The sequence below is a fragment of the Dendropsophus ebraccatus genome, chromosome 3, assembly GCF_027789765.1.
Source record: "Dendropsophus ebraccatus isolate aDenEbr1 chromosome 3, aDenEbr1.pat, whole genome shotgun sequence".
Lineage (NCBI taxonomy): Eukaryota > Metazoa > Chordata > Amphibia > Anura > Hylidae > Dendropsophus > Dendropsophus ebraccatus.
In genome coordinates this window covers 77,524,772-77,542,383 of record NC_091456.1, presented here as the reverse complement: position 1 = coordinate 77,542,383, position 17,612 = coordinate 77,524,772, and the positions used below count along the sequence as shown (strand labels likewise).

Genomic DNA, 17,612 nt, shown 5'->3' with positions numbered 1-17,612 from the left:
ACTTTTATTAGGGGAGGGGGATTTTTACTATTAACAACACGTTTTTTTTTTTTTTTACACTTATACTAGAAGCCCCCCTGGGGGACTTCTAGTATATACACTGTGATCTCTCATAGAGATCTCTGCAGCATAGATATGCTGCAGAGATCCATGAGATCGGCACTCGTTTGCTTTCGGCTGCTGCAGCCGGAAACAAACGAGTGCCGAGCCGAGGACGGCGCCATCTTGGACGCGTCCCCGGCCGGCATCAGTAACGGAGATCGCTCCTCCGGGACAAGGTCCCGGAGGAGCGATCTCCCCCACTAGACACCAGGGAAACGTTGCCTCCGGTAATCGGAGGCAGCTGTCAACTTTGACAGCTGCCTCCGATTAGCTAATTAGCGGGCACGGCGATCGGACCGTGCCCGCTAATAGCGGCGGTCCCGGGCTACACGCGGCACCCGGGATCGCGGCACTTCAAAGCGGGGCCGCCGCGCGGCCCCGCTTTGAAGTGCTAATGAGGACATAGGACGTACCGGTACGTCCTATGTCCTTAAGAGGTTAAAGAGTCACTGTCATATTTTTTTTTTTTGCAGAAATCAATAGTCCAGGCGATTTTAAGAAACTTTGTAATTGGGTTTATTAGCCAAATCTGCCATTATCTGCATGTAAAAAGCCTTTTCCCAGGTCCCCCCTCCTTCCTCTTTTTCATCCACTCTGAAAAATCTGAAAATTGTGACTTGTTGCAGGAGTCGTACCCTGTCTGCTCTAGGGACAGGGGAGGGGGGAGGAGGAAGGAGGGAGTTAGCCGGCAGCAGAAAGCAGATAACAGAGGATTACAGGCACGACAGGTCACTGGTGACTGTCACAGGAGATATCCCGTGAGGGATTTGTAGATTAACTCTTTGTTGTCCTGTTTTGGTCTTTTCTTTAGCTCTCTCCATAGGAGAACAATGAAGACAGGGGGGAGAGCTTCAAACTGCTTTTTCATGATAAAAATGCATTTTTCGGATAATAAACCCAATTACAAAGTTTCTTAAAATCGCCTGCACTATTGATTTCTGCAAAAAAAAAATTCACGACAGTGACACTTTAACCCTTAGACGACCCAGGGCGTATAGTTACGCCATGGAAGTCTGTCCCCAGACGACCTAGGGCGTAACTGTACGCCCTGGGTGTTTCTCCCGCTATGAAGCGTGCTCCGGAGCGGAGCGCGCTTCATAGCAGGTGGGGGCCGGCTGCAATCAGCAGCCAGGACCTCACCGGTAATGACACGCTGCAGCGATCGCGCTGCCGCGTGTCATTAACTCCTTAAACGCCGCGATCGCGGCGCGACCGCGGCGTTTAAGTGACAGGGGGAGTCCCCTGTCACTTACCGATCGGGACCCCCGCAGTGTGACTGCGGGGGTCCCGATCGTTGAAACGGACTGCCGGAGGTCTCTCACCTGCCTCCGTGCGGTCCGATCGGCGATCTGCTCACTGAGCTTGCACAGGCAGGCTCAATGAGCAGATCGCTGATAACACTGATCAATGCTGTGCCTATGGCATAGCATTCATCAGTGTAAAAATCCAAGTAGTGAATGTAAAAGTCCCCCAAAGGGACTTCAAATGTGTAAAAAAAAAAAAAGTTCAAAACACTATTACACTACCCCAAAACCCCTCCCCCAATAAAAGTCTAAATCACCCCCCTTTCCCATTATATAAATAAAACATATAAAAATAAATAAATAGATAAACATATAATATACCGTAGCGTGCGTAATTGTCTGATCTATTAAAATATAACAAGCGTCATTGCGAACGGTAAACGGCGTACACGAAAAGAGGGAAAAAAGTGCGCTGATTACCGATTTTATGTTACATTATATATATAAAAAAATTAATAAAAAGTGATCAAAACGTCCGATCTTCACAAATATGGTATTAATAAAAACTAGAGATCATGGGGGAAAAAATGACACCCCATACAGCCCCGTAGGTGAAAAAATAAAACCGTTATAAGCGTCACAATAGGCCCATTTTATTTATAATTAATTGCCAAAAAAAAGGATTTCATTTTAAAAAAATATATAACATTAGAGAATCTGTGTAACCTGCATATGGTTGTGTTCGGACTGACCTATAGAGTAATAGTGTCATGTCGCTGTTACCATATAGTGCATTACGTAGACACAGGAACCCCCCAAACGTTACCATATTGCATTCTTTTTTGCGATTTCACCTATTTATATCTTCATAAATAATATATTTGGAATTCCATCATACATGTTATGGTAAAATGAATGACGCCATTACAAAGTACAACTATTCCTGTAACAAATAAGCCCTTACATGGCCTGTAGATAAAAAACTGAAAGTGCTGGAGCTCTTAGAGGGGGAGGAGGGGAAAACGGAAACACTAAGATCAAAATTTGCGCGGTCCACTGGGTCATTTTGGGCCTGGTCCTCAAAGGGTTAAGGCTCCTCTGCCACATAAGAAGACACCAGTATTATAAATGATACATAGTAGGTTACAGATTTTGCTTGCATTGAGACCCAAGAGCGGTAAGTTATGTCTCTGGTAACCTTTCTTACCATGGTCCCTAGAAATCAGTACAGATTTCTCATCTAGTTTCAGTCAGAATTCTCGTTGACTACTTGGCATCTAGCACTGTGGACCTTCAGCTATTAGCACTGTTATCTTGGTCATTTAGGGCCTTTAGCGAATGGCTGCACAATGCAGGTGCTGATCGAGGATGTAGAAAATGAAAACGGATCCATTGACTTTCATCATTTTTGGCAGCACATGCATTGTTTACACAGGAAGATGTCCTGCTAGCAAACAATGATTTATAAGCACTCATAATCCCAATGAACAGACAATTCTCATTTGTCATCTGCTGGGTCTGCTGTATAGGGCAATTATCAGCCAGATTGGTCAATAATCGACCCAATTAATATAACCCTAATGGTGCGTTTACACAGAGAGATTTATCTGACAGATTTTTAAAGCCAAAGCCAGGAATGGATTTGAAAAGAGGAGAAATCTCAGTCTTTCCTTTATGACCTGTTCTCTGTTTATAGTCTGTTCCTGGCTTTGGCTTAAAAAATCTGTCAGATAAATCTCTCTGTGTAAACGCACCATTACAAGTGACAAACTGATAGGATGCCCTGTGATTGGGGAGCTACAGAAGACTTAACACATGAATACGCTAAGGGATTTATCTATCCTGGAATATATCTAGATAATAGCTGTGGGCAGTTGCATTCAATAGGAAACAGTACAAATTCTTTCCCATGACACCGATTAAGAAGCAGTATAGATGGACAGTGATTCTGTGTCGCCACTTGTCTCATGTATATTGTATCCATGTTTTAAACAATCTACTGATTCCTAGCTGTATATTGTATCCAGTTACTAAGTGCTCAACATAGTAACTGTTTATATGTGGTCTCAGAGTTGGCTGAATTCTGTCTCTGGGTCACAGTCTATGTTTAGCATCTGCACATTATCAGACGTTATCGGACGGTACAATCTCTTCTGTTGTCAGTCACATTGCCTCCCTTTAGGTTAGAAATCAGTTTTCCAAATGCCAGAACTCTTGAACATTTTCCTGGTTTGGAAAAGACCTACCCCTATCTCCATTGATAGCACTGCAGAGTCCCTTGGGGCTTGTTGTCTCTTTTTATGTTTCGCATTAAACTAACTGCAAAGCTGTAATGTTTTTCTTGCAGCCCAAGAGAAGACATTTGTGAAGAAAATTAAGTCTATATTCTGGGCTGTATCAGGGTCTGGTTCTTATGTGATGACTAAATTCAGACAAGTATTACTAAACTTTCTATGTTTTCGAGGTTGTTTGAGTTCACTCCGAAGTTGGCAGAACTAACAGGATGCTGCCAGCAGTCTTTATTTTAACATGTCACCACCTGTGCTCAGGCAATTCATTTGATTAGGTTTATAGTACAATTAGAACTGTGCCATAGCCCTCACTATCACAAAAGGCAATGTCCAGAACAGATTACATTAATAGGGTTTAAGTAGAGAACTCATGTCATTGTGTGGTATAAACAAGGCATCTATTTTAATAAGAGAACATTTTAAGGCTATGTTCACACACTGCTTTTTAAAGTAATTGTCATCCTTATTTACGGGCGTCCTTATGAAATAATGGCCATTATTATGAAAAAAGTCATTTTTTTTCCTTTGAAAACTGATGTGTGAACATAGCCTTAAGCCATAGCCTTCACTATTCAGGAAAATACCGACATAAATATAAAAATAATAAAGCATGTAAAGGAATCCCAGTGTGATCCTAATCTCCTGAAAAATGCATAAAAAAGTGGCAACGGTCGAAAGAAAAATGAATGAATAGTGCTCTGTTACTCATACTAATGAGAATCTTGTCTTTCTTGCAGTGATGGCTACAAACAAATTATGCCGTATGATCTCTATCATCCTCTTCCCCGGTAAGTCTGCTTGCTGTTTCAGTCACAGTCATTGTTTTATAAATATGAAGAACTGCTGAATTCAGTGTGTAATGAACTTATGATAAAGTGAGACAATGGTGTAGTTAGGGAAGGGCTTACATGTTGACTGCCAGGGGACCACCAACAAGCCACTTTGCCTTGTTCAAGGTATTGTTAAATCGACTTTTGCCCAAGGTGAAAGAAAACTAAGCTATGGGTGTGCCATATGAACCAATTGTAGTGATTGATATTTCAATTAGTACAAGTAATTACATACCTGTACATAAGTACATACCTGTTTGCCACTGCAGCAGCCCATTAAAGCTGGATCATTGTCTGGGTTACATAGTGCGATATTAATAGAGATTACATTTTCTATATATCTAAGGCTCGGTTTACACCTTCTTCTGTGACAACTGATGCCACAACTGATGGCAAAAATGCAGTTGTCAAAATCAGTTGTCATCAGCTGTCCTATCCCTTTTTTACATTAAACATCAAGGAGGTACGTCAGGATGCAGCAAGCAGCATTCTGACCTACATGTCCGGTCATCCAGTGGAACTATTTAGATGCCAGATGTTTAAAACTGTCCCATTGAAATGAATGGGATCAGTTTAAATATCCTTTTCCCTCTGATGCTTTTTTCCTGCGCCGGAGGGAATTGCCACCAGATCGGCGGGTGAATGCAAACCCGGCCTTACTCATCTGAGACAGATTTTTGCCCTTATATTTTTTGCTTGATTTTTGGATATTCTTATATTTCTTTGCTTGCTAACATTTTGTGCCTGCAGAACAGTACCCACATTACTGTCATGCATTCAGAGATAAGGGACTGGCGCTGTCCCAGTGGTTACTACCTGCGTGTCACATACACATTTGATAGAAGTTAATGCTCATTGGATATATGTCATGAATGCAGCAAGCATCATTTATCAAATTGTACTTTCCTAATAACAAGAGCAATGTAAAGGCTTCTTCTAGAAAGTGCTGATCTGGTCACCATAGCAGTCTGCCTGCCAAAAAGGACCCTTAGGGGTCATTCACACTTTCCCAATGTCATCATTCACCTGTGCAGCTGTGTCACTACAGTAGCAAGAACATTTAGACAGTTTTAGAGCTTGATGTTGGGAGTTCCAAATTCCGTAGCACATAGTCCGTGCACGGATGGTAATTGTGGAATGTGTGAATGCCCCCCTTACTTCTTTATGTGTTTTGTTATCTAAATAGTTGCATAGTAGTGTGTAGTGTTTCCTCTACACATTTATCTAGACAAGAAATGTTCATGATATTTAGGTGAGCTAATGTATATCGTGTCTATGCACCATTTACATGGACCAGGTCATTTCTTTTTCATATTATTTTTTTGTTTGGTATGGATATAGTAGATCATTGATTTGCAGTCGACTGGAAATTTGTTAGTTATGTTTATTGTTCTTGTTTTTTTTATAATAAAGGAAGTCCATAAAAAGAAGGCTACCCCTTATTTAAGTCCCCACAAATACCTGTGAATGGGCCTGTAGTCTTTCATCTACTTCATCAAAAATGTTGCCGGAGTTCTCCTTTAATTTCTATGCATTTTATCAAAAGCTTAACCCTTCAGCTGCTGTAGTTTTATGAGGCAATGTTTCACAAAGGAGTAAAAGCGAAATCATTTCATAGTAAAAGTGAGGACTAGTTTTTAAAGTAACATGATTCCTACATTGCTTCTGCTTCTGAAATCATTTTTTTAATGACCTCAGCTTCCAGCCTGGCTACTCGTGAGTGTAAAAATATTAGTTTTAGGTCTCATTTTACAGGTCTAAAGTCAGGGCTGCCTTAATGATTGAAAGTGAGTCCCTGACCAGCTCCCTTGGAAACCGGATGCTTACTATTGTTCCTTGTATAATAACTTCTATAGAAAATATACAGTAGCAACAATTTTATGAGCTCACATGTCACTTTCCGCTTTCAGTTGTTGTTAACTTTCCATAGCACAATATATAATACGAGGTTTTACAGATCTGCTGCAATACTTTTTGCAACTAGCAGGAAGACTAGTTACGGCTAACTTTGATGTATGGCCATAAGCTAGAAGCCTCTTTCATGATGTAAACAAATGCAATGCTGTGATATTAAAAAACTGTGTCGATGGAATTAACAGATGGACATTTGTAAAGCTGGTTTTATTGCTTTTCCATATTCCTTAACCGTTAAATACATTGCTTTCTCTATGGGAAGTCCTGGCACTATGATTATGGTAATATGTGAACGTATAAAACTCTAGACACACAGCACAAATCCTATTATGTGTCAGAATTATTACTAATTTAATTGAGGCCATTTGTACAATGAAAGGAGTATTCCTATCACAGAAAGTGATGGCATATTGATAGGGTATGCCATCATTATCTGAATGAGGTGTCAAAGGGCTGCATCTGCATCCAAAATGTTTCCTGTCCTTTCAGCATTTTCACCAGCTTCACCATTTCCCACCAGCTGTATTGGGAATTGCAACAGGGTCCCATTACCGGCACAGGCGGTGGCCAGGAGTGCTGTTCACATGCTAGAATCCAACTCGTCCAACCATATAAGATTGTTAGTTGACCCTTTCCAAAGTCGACATAATGTGTCAACAAAAATAGAAAGTGCCTAGCCAGACTCAGAATTAAAAAGTGTATTTCGTTGACATACTATCATTTTTCTATCCAAGTACTAACATAGATAGAACTTTTATGTTTATTGCTTAGATGGGAAAGTACACCCTGGACTGCTTGTTCCTCATCTTGTGGTGGAGGAATTCAGAGCCGAACAGTCTCTTGTGTAGAAGAAGACATGCAGGGACAAATTAGTTCCGTAGAAGAATGGAAATGCATGTACACTCCAAAGATGCCTATAGTCCAACCATGCAATATTTTTGATTGCCCAAAGTGGTTGGCTCAAGAATGGTCACCGGTGAGTGTCCTCAATTTCTTTATAAAGTTATTTAAGTTTGATCAATCTTGAAGACAGACAGGTCAACAGGTGACACCCTAGCTCATCTCCTGGCTGCTAGGTTTCATTTGAAAGATCTGCCCCTGTGCCTTGATGTGGTTATAAACCACTGAACTGCTCTCCAATTGAATGTTTATTTACATACTAATATGCTAAATATGCTAAGACTTCTAGTAGACTTATCTTGATACAAATGAAATACATCATCATGATATGGTTGCAAAACAAGCCTAAAATTCACATCACAACTATTGGATTGGCAGAGACAAACACATTTAGCATAAACAACTCCTGACAAAGTATCACTCAATAATGATTGTCCAACGTTAAGCATTTTTTAAATATATTGCAACTGGTACATATAAAACAATAAACATCCTATGCTTACCTCTCTGTGCTCCCCCAGTGTCTTGTTGTTGTGTCCCTTATGTCCCCTAATGACTGCAGAGTGCCCACTGAGATGAACTCGTCTCGGGAGCGACAGCCCGCTCAGCCAATCACCGACTGAGACAGGACAGTGCTGTGACCAGTTATTGGCTGAGCAGGCTTTTACTTCCGATACGAGTTTGTCTCGGAAGTGGAGGCTCTGCAGAAAGTAGGGGACACCAGGGAAAGACAAAGAGGGAGTGCGGACAGGTAAGCATAACATTTTTATTATAGTTACATAGTTAATAGTTACATAGTTACGCAGGGCTCATCTTGGCCCACTCATCTTGGGATTTGTCAAGCCAAGAAAAAAGACAACAGGACCTCCCTATAAGGCCTCCTAATCCACACCTGCTCTGATCCAGTTTCTTAACCATAACGATTGGAAGTGTGTAAGTGTGTGTGTAAGCAGATATACTGTCCTTGCCTCAGGTGGATGAAAACTCTCAAAAGAGGACTGAGCACATTAGGCATCAAAACTGCAATTCTTATAATTGTTTTATATAATCAAATGACACTAGTATTATGGGTTTTTTACTTTGTAAAGTGTCGTCAAAACTGGGCTTTGCTGCTATGGAAGAGCAGGCCAAGAGCAGAAAGTGTCCTAGCTTGCTCTACCTCAGCTCATGCCGCTCAGCATGATGCTCAGGTGGTCACATAACCACAAAGCTGGCAGTAAACAAGCATCCCACTCATGTGGCCCTGAACTGCACATGGCCCTCCCCCAAAGTCTAAAAATTATTAAATACTTTATTACAATCCCTATGACACAACCACACATGGAAATTGGTTAGAGAAGGGATGGGGAGAGATCCCTGCCTTCTTGCCTTAAACAGCCCTAGGTGACTGCGGACAACCACAGTGATGGTTCCTTACCCAAGGCTATAGTGCAAACACAAAATAGATACATGACAGAAAAACACTAAAAACACTAGTGCTGCAAGCCTGAGTCCAACCAGACAGACAATTCTGCACAAAATAAGGAATAATAATACAGGAGATAGCAACACTAAGAATGCTTCAGTAGGTTTAATAGCCAATGGGAATAGATAGACTAAGAGGATGTTAAGGCAGGATGTCAATCAACTATCAAATAAAAAGGTTACTGTTAAATGACCAGAGGGAACTGAGAAGGAAGAAGATGGGTGTGGTGCAATATCAATCACCAGAGCAGAACAAATAGAGTCCTGTTCAGAAAGGTGCAAATGAAACATAGAACACAAACACAAAATCATGGCTAAGAGTGCCGTCTCGGCCGTATACCACTAACCGAGGGCAGCATTGAGGTCCTAACAGACATGGGCAGAACAACCTATTTAAATAACCAATTCCTTTATGTATTTATACCCAGATCCAGAAGCATTGCACAAACTAGAGAGCACTGTTGCCTATTACTTCTTCAGACAATATATCCCTCATAGTTTTTTAAGGATTAGATCCCTGTACATAAATAGTCACAGACAGCTATGTGTATGAATGATATGCTGAAAGAAAGAAGATAAGATAAGTGACTGAAAGAATTAATACATTTCCCTATGTATTGTTTTGTAGTGCACTGTGACCTGTGGTCATGGCTTAAGGTACCGAGTAGTTCTTTGCATCGATCATAGAGGCATCCATACAGGAGGCTGCAGTCCAAAAACCAAACCTCACATCAAGGAGGAATGTACTGTGCCCATTCCTTGTTTCAAGATCAAAGGTAACCATTGAGACCTTTTTCATGGAAGTCCTTTTGACATTCAGTTCACTTCTAAACTTTTTAGACTTTTTAAGCAGATGGTGACTGTATTCAGTCATTTCAAAACGACATTGTAAAACCAAAGCTTTATGGCTCCAGAATGAGGTGAAGCATTGGTAGGCAGGGACACTCAGCACCTTGTACTTGTTTGATTCTTTGAAAAACATAGACCCTTTATATTTATTGCTTATAATAGTATGTTAGTTACGTCTCAACTTGATGTTTAGCTAATTTTTGCCTACAGCTAAATTTGAAAGAATCCTGTAATTCATAGGGAGTAAATCTGCTATATGTACAGAATATTGAAATCTAAAGCTTTTTTCTGATAATTGATACCCTGTAGATTGGGGCCTACTAGTTAGCAACTTACCACTGACCTAATAAAAGTCCCTAAGTAGACTTGACTAATCAGAATGTGGTTGGGGAGAATAAACAGGTCTCATACTGTTAATCAGTAACCAATAATAGTTCAGTGTTAACCACCATGCAACAGATTCCTCACTGTGCTGGGGTTTCTGTTAACAGTAGAAACCACAATTTAGATGGTTGTCTTTCATTTTCATGTCTAATTACTTTTACATTGATTGATTGTATGTATTGATTGTATTTATATTAATAGGTTGATTGATTGTATTTGCCTTATTTCAGTTGACCTTATTTGAGTACTATATGGTGTTTAATTTAATTTAAAAGAAGTATTAAAAAGGATGTGTAGCCAGCCCAACAAAAACTAAAATTTGAGGTTGTATAGATTATAGATCATTGAATACTTAGGATGCTCTAATTACACACCTTACAGTTTATTGATATGCCTTCTGTGCTCTAGATATGTGAGTTTATAGTTAGTCTGACAATTCAATTAATAGATGGACAGTCATTTTGATAATGGGAGTGAACAGCGAGTGATGTGTTTTATTCTATACCAAGGAGTATTAATGTTTTACTTTAAGATGTGTGTATCCCTAAGACACCTAATAACTGTATATTCAAGCCCATCACCTATTGATTCCTATTATTACTGTCTAGGGAATGGAAGGGTATATCAAGAAACTGTAAAATGGTGTGTGAGCAGGGCATCCTAAGCTATTAAATTATCTATTTTATTTTATTAGTTTCTTTGAAAAAGCCTTTGAAAAAGGCTTGAAGAGCCTTCTATTTGGAGAGAGGCTTGTCATTATCAGTACCGTCCTATATGCACAGGCTGGTTCACAGACCACAAATGAGATGGTAACTGTATTGGTAAGAAAATTAGAATATCGGCATAGCATATTGATGTTACTGGAAAACTAGATATTACAGATTATGTGGGAGATTTATCAAACTGGTGTAAAGTAGAACTGTCATAGTTGCCAATGGCAACCAATCAGATTCCACCTTTCATTTTTCAAAGAATCTGAGGAATGGAAAGTGGAAACTGATTGGTTGCTAGGGGCAACTAAGACAATTCTACTTTACACCAGTTTAATAAATTCACCCCTATAGCTATATTAACCCCTATCAGTCATTAGTATAAATCATTTAAATTATTGTATTGTTATTGTATTAATTGTTTCAAAAAAATACAATAACAATATGTACAACATATTTATAAGCTGATCAGATTAGTCTGGCTTGACCGATCCCTCATAAATGCTGGTACAGTACCTTGCTGGTACTGTATTGAAGGATAGTCTAACTATAGACGTACAGGCCTATAGTTTCCAGGGTAACTTTTTGACCCCTCCTTGAATATTGGAATATTGGCATTACATTCATACTCCTAAACTCTTATACTTCTTAAATAAAAAAAAAAGTGTATATATATATATATATATATATATATATATATATATATATATATATATATGACTACATACAAAATGTGATCAATTAAATCCATGTGTCACTAGCATGACCATTACCTCAACTGTCCATAACCCAAAAACATCTATAAAAGTAATTTAACACATAAAGGAAAAGGAATTTTGAGCAATTTTGTTTAGAATTTGTAAGACCCTGAAGATAATGAGCCTGGGGTCAACCTGTAAGGCTTACCACATATGACCACCAACCGTCCTTCTGTTTTGCGTCTTCCCCTGCTGTTCCAGATAGGAATTGACAATATATCCTCCGATTAGCAGTTCCCACACAGGGCCAGAGCACTTGCAATTTACTACACTATAACCTCTTATATCACAACACAGAGGACAATAAAACCCATATCCATATGTGAGGAAATTGTAGAAACAACATTTCTCCATAACATTGGATCAAGATCAGTCACCCTTGTCAGCGCAGGAATTCTTTGCATAGATTTCAGTACCTTGAGAGCAAAAATCGGAGAAATATGGTTGCCTAATTGAGGGAAAAATGAAATGAATTGGAGAATGAGACAGTGTGTTTGACATTTTGTGTCCTGTTTTTCATCAGTAATAACTAAACAAAATATGTTCCTCATTCTTAAAGTGCGGCTCAGTCGATGATCTGATAAGATAGGTTTTGGGCCTTTGTGTTATACTATGTTGCCTTCCTGCTTTCTAAGTCCAGACTTCATCTTAAAGCTTAGGTCTGCTCCCCTTTTATGATGTTTAAGCAACATCTTGATTATCTTCACAGACACCATCTTGGGTTTCGAATTACCTTTGTAAAGCTTCTTCAGAACTTGTGGGCCCAGAATCTTTTATAGGTTTTCTTGGCATCGCTATTTCTTGCTTCCTAACAGCTTGTTATCTCTTTAACATGTGTTTGTGAGGCCAAGATATTCCATGTATTAAACTGTATGTGTTGTTTGAAGAAAAGGAAATTATATTACCTTTTCAACAGCTCAGCCAGCTGTAACATAACCTCTCTTTGCCATCTTTTATGTGTTTCTGCTGTACTGCAAGTTTAGTATTTTCCACATTTTGTTTAAGATTCTATTATTGGAACTAATAAGATGTATCATTACAAAAATTTCACATCTTGTTATAGTTTTTACTAATCTGTTACTAAGTATGTGTGATTCCTCCCTGAACCTTTTTTTTTTTTGCTGTAATCATCCGTGATTATTGCAAGTCAGCACTAAGTATTCTGCAATTTCCTACCGCCTTATTAACTACTATAATGTCAAAACTGTGGCTGCTATGCGCTGTGCTCACAGTGGGGGTTTCTAAGGAAATGGACCGAGAAAACTCTAATAACCATTTGTAGGTCAGTTAAGTTCACTTGGTTTGAATTGTGAATCTGTGGTCTTCCAGTTGTGTTGCATCATGCGAAATTCTGCCAAAGGGGCCAAATTTTGCCATGACATATTAGAAAAGTCTACGGTACCTTAAAGTAAAACTATTAGAAAGTAGTTAGTATGTGAAATTAAAGGGTATTATGTAATTGGAATAGTTTACTTAAACTAAAAGATTAGCTGCAGACGTCTTGCATGTTGAAAGAATGAAGCACTTTATTAGCCGAGGGAGGCAGCTTTTCTATTGTAAATTGTTCTTTGGAACAAACAGCACAAACCAGCTCACCAGGGGGCTTTGCCGCACATGTTCACATTGAGCAGCAAGCTAATGGTGGTCTATGGGCTGGATTATGATCATGGAAAAATAAAAACGGAGGCACACCGACTGTCACATGCAGAGTAACCACTTCTGGTCAAAAGCTTTGCTCTGTATGTGGTAAGCAGCCATGACTCCTGCTCATCACATACAGAGCAGCAGACAAGGACAATGTAATATTGATTAAATGACTTAACTTTTATAGTGTTATAAAGAATATCTGCTATATCATTAAACAGAAAAATTACCCGTGGAAGCCAAGTTGCCATGGTACAAGCAAGCACAGGAGCTGGAAGAGACCACAGCTGTATCCGAAGAACCATCGTAAGTTTTAGCTACCTGTCAGCTTACAATTGCTATTTTGTTTCCATGTTTCTGTTTCTCCTTTTTTATGATTGCTTGTTTCTGAACCTAGCTAGCCAATGATCATTAGAATGCAAGCCCTTACTATGTGTTTTTAAGGACTGTTTAATATACTGTAACAGCTATCAGACTTAAAGGTATCCATGATCAGCGGCTATCTTTGTGGTGGCTACACTGCACCATGGCTACCCCACAATCCAAAAAATGTCATACCTCAAAGCAACCTTATGAGTGAACGGGGTCACACAACTTGGCATCGCAAACTAGCAGTGTGGCACAACAGTTCCTAGTCATGCGACTGGAAATCGCCATGTAGTTCCACCATCACCATGGATCCAATGTATGCATAGGGGTCTATATGTCAGACTGAGGCCATATAATTTTGACTTTTTTTTAGCTGGGATGCACCAAAGCAAATCTGTCACCCCCTGACCACCTTCTGAGCTGGCAGCACTACTACAATTTACTGTGCTGTATGTACAATGTGCGATGCTGACAATGCAAATGGCCGTTCATACATCCCATTGAAGTGTGGTGATGTAGTGGTGCTCGGACCCAGGGGAAAAAGGAGGGAATTTATCAAAATTTTTCTAAATGGGAAGTGATTTTTATTATGCATTTTGCCTTTAGACTGTTTTTTTCCTGCACTAAATATATATATATATATATATATATATATATATATATATATATATATATATATATAATATAGAAAAGTTGCAAATTTTTGCACAATTAAGCGACTGGGGAATATTTTTCAACTTTTCTACCTCAAAAAACATACGTAAAACAATGCCAACAATTTTTTTTTTTTATGAAAATAAACACACAGGTAACATATATTCTGCATGCTTTTATTGATATCTATGCAGTGGTGCTGACAGCTTGGTATGTGGATGACAGGGAGGGGGGGAGGTTGGGGACAGATTTGCTTTCATATAATGCTTAACAAAAAGGTAGAATAGTATAGTGGCTTAGGGGCCTATTTCACAGAGAGATAATTGGCCGAATTGGCCCGATTCAGACGATTATTGCTCCGTGGAATCGAGAGAAAGATCAGCCGATGATCGATGTCATCTGCTGATCGTTCATTTAGGTTCAAACCTAAAATTATCGGTCGCTACCCGCGCATCACTACGTGGAATAGCGGTGCGTGGCGGGCTATTGACGATCTCACAAGCACCATGCATTACCTGTCCAGACGCAGGTCTTCTCCTTCTCCCGGTCCCCCGCCGCAGCAGCTTCGGAGCGGCCTGTCTGAACTGACAGACTGCTCAGCCAATCACTGACCGGGATCGGGAGAAGGAGAAGACCTGTGCCTGGAGAGGTAATGTATGAAACAAGGGCTGCAAGGACATTGGTAACGATGTCCCTGCAGCCCTTGCTTAACGGTTGTCGGGCCGTGGAATAGGCCCAAGTAATTGAGTGCCGATCTAGCAGATCGGCGCTCGTTTACATCGTTGATCGGGCCCTTCTCGGCCGGTGGAATAGGACCCTTACTCTGTTGGATCCACTAGAATCAATTACTTAAAAAGGATTACATATATGCCTGTGCTATAGGTAACAGAGGTCACTATGGCACTGATCCATACATTTATTAAACTTATAGCTTTTTATTGTGTATTTAATGAAAAAATGCCATAAGAGCCTATGGTTGACAAATGTCTGTGGAGGGATCAGGGGAACATCTAATTTGCACTAGCAGCATAACATTGAGAGAACAGAGGGGTAGAGCTGTGAACTGTTACATTCTGCATGGCAGCCAAGGATGCCTTAGGAGCAGAATGATGAAATTTTAAGTCAACAGTCCATATGCTCTAATGCTGACAGTTAAAACATTTTAAAGGTGTTTCTCCAAAAGTTAGCACCTATTCACAGCATATGGGTCAAGTAGCCAATTGTTTGAGAACTGTGGGACTCCCAGCGATCACAAGAACAGAAACCAGAATCTTACTCCACACTGTTTAGGGGCAGTATCCCAAAACAGCTGTCTGGATGGAAGCCTGGCTTTGGTAAACCCTTGTCATGTTGTAATGCTCAAAACTGAGTTAGATTTTGATGCAAAAGGGGCCACCCAGTGGGACTTAAGAGGCTACGTATCAGGGTGGTTTGGTGATCTCCCCACTGGGTGGAACCCCTTGACAACAGGTTTCTTTTCCTGGAGAGATATCTGGCTATTCCAACTCACAACAGAGGCTCCACAGACCCCTTTCTTGCAAACAAAAATTTTATATAGGACAATGTATCAATAGAGACTCTTGAGTATTCCATTGATTGATTGATTTATTTTGCTGCTCTCGCCGAGCTCAGTGACTGCTGTGATTTGTTGAACAGAGACCCCCCAAGTGAATGGAGCAACAGCATACATGCTTGACCATTGCTCCATTTATTCTCTCTGAGACTTCCAAACATTGCTGAACATTGAACATAGAAATGTTCTGAAATCCCATAGAAAATGGATGGAGTATAAGCCCTTTGAGATTCTGTAATCAAGTTTTTTTGATTTGCTTTCTACATACTGTATACCAAAACTTTAACCCTCTTGCCGCAGGAACAATGTAGGCTATTGTTTAGAACATTTCATTCTTTTTCTATAGTCTGTACCTTCTTAGAGCTCTCTGTTACTACTTCCAGTTTTCCCTGTTCTCACTTTGTAAGATTCCGAACTTAATGTTGCTTAGTCCTGCCCTTACATTGATAGAAAAAAAAAAACCTTATGGAAAAACAGAGGCGTGAATATGATTTGTTAAGGAATATAAAGTGTGGTGCTTTTACAGGTAATTATTCAGGTAAAGTTTTTGGAAAGTCATTGAAAAGAAATGTTGCTAAAGTACTCAGCACTGCAACCACAGTGTTTCTGTAAGGAACCTAGAATCGCTGTTATTAAAATGCAGCTATGACGATTTCCCGTTGTACTATGATTAATAGGTGCCATTTACAGCTTTGATCTGCAGCGTTCCCCGCTCTCCGTGCAGGAGCTTACAGGGCTGAAATTGAAATCTTAATGTAGTGAAATAAATTTTCCTTTCAGAGAAGTAGATTTGCCATGTAGGGCTACTTAATATACACTGTATTATATTGCAAATGAAGCACATGTGGCGAGCTACTACATTGCTAGGATCTATTTTCCTATATAACACACATTAGCAAGGAGAATGAATACGACTTTGGGCTTTGCATTCTCCAGTTTACGACTACTACTAACAAAGGCCCTAGTGTCACTTATTATATTTTAATTCAAATATTCATGCCTGACTAGCTCTGAAACCATTTACATTCAGGTGTATAAATACATACACATATAAAACTGTATTTGCGTTACATAACGGGATGGCAGCAGCTGCAACATGGGTGCCCTGCAGATCTGCAATCATTATATCATTAGCACTTGCTATATGAATTTTATGCCATGCCCATGTTATTTATTGGATGGATCCCACCAATTACATTGGAATGTCTCACAGTTAATATTTACATTCCTTCTACTTTATTGTTAAAGTTACTTTACAATTGATCATTTACAAAGTTCAGGTGTGCATAGCCATAAGGCAACATAGAATTGTTCCTTATTAGAGTATTTACAGTTTATGCCTTATGCTGTGGGTTATGCTGCCCATATATGTGAAGTAGTTGTTGGCTGGAACCTTGTTGGATCCACAGATTTTACAATAATTAGGCACATGGCACAACATTTCTTTTAATCAGAAGAGATTGCTGCCAGAGTTCCATTAAATCATATTATCCCCTGTGGTTACAACAGATAAGGTATAGATGACAATTCCTGATACTTCTTTTTCCCAACATCTAGAAACCTAGAAACATAGAAGATTGTCGGCAGAAAACAACCACTTGGTCCATCTAGTCTGCCCTTTTATATTTCCTTTTTTATTATCCTAGAATAGATATATGTTTATCCCAGGCAGTTTTACATTTAGTTATTGTAGATTTACCAACCACATCTGCTGGAAGTTTGTTCCAAGCATTTACTACTCTTTTAGTAAAGTAATAGTAAAGTAATATTTTCTTGTGTTGTTTCTGATTTTTCTCCCAACCAAACTCAGACTCCCGATCTTGTGTCCAACTTATTAAGCCTTTTAACTTGCTACATACTTCCAGCATCATCTTATATAAATACAATGGTTTAGGAGGGAGTAGAAGTAATAGTGGTCATCATAGT

The 17,612-nt window shown here is 39.5% G+C and overlaps 1 protein-coding gene across 3 annotated transcripts in view; it reads left to right on the top strand.

Annotated features, from left to right (window-relative positions):
- Positions 1 to 17,612, top strand: part of ADAMTSL1 (ADAMTS like 1) — a 526,103-nt gene that overhangs the window by 413,369 nt on the left and 95,122 nt on the right. For all 3 annotated transcript variants that reach the window (XM_069962058.1, XM_069962057.1, XM_069962059.1), the window contains exons 10-13: positions 4,375 to 4,425; positions 7,153 to 7,357; positions 9,374 to 9,521; positions 13,312 to 13,396. In XM_069962058.1, the coding sequence (XP_069818159.1) occupies positions 4,375 to 4,425; positions 7,153 to 7,357; positions 9,374 to 9,521; positions 13,312 to 13,396 (489 nt within the window). The remainder of the gene's footprint in view (positions 1 to 4,374; positions 4,426 to 7,152; positions 7,358 to 9,373; positions 9,522 to 13,311; positions 13,397 to 17,612) is intronic.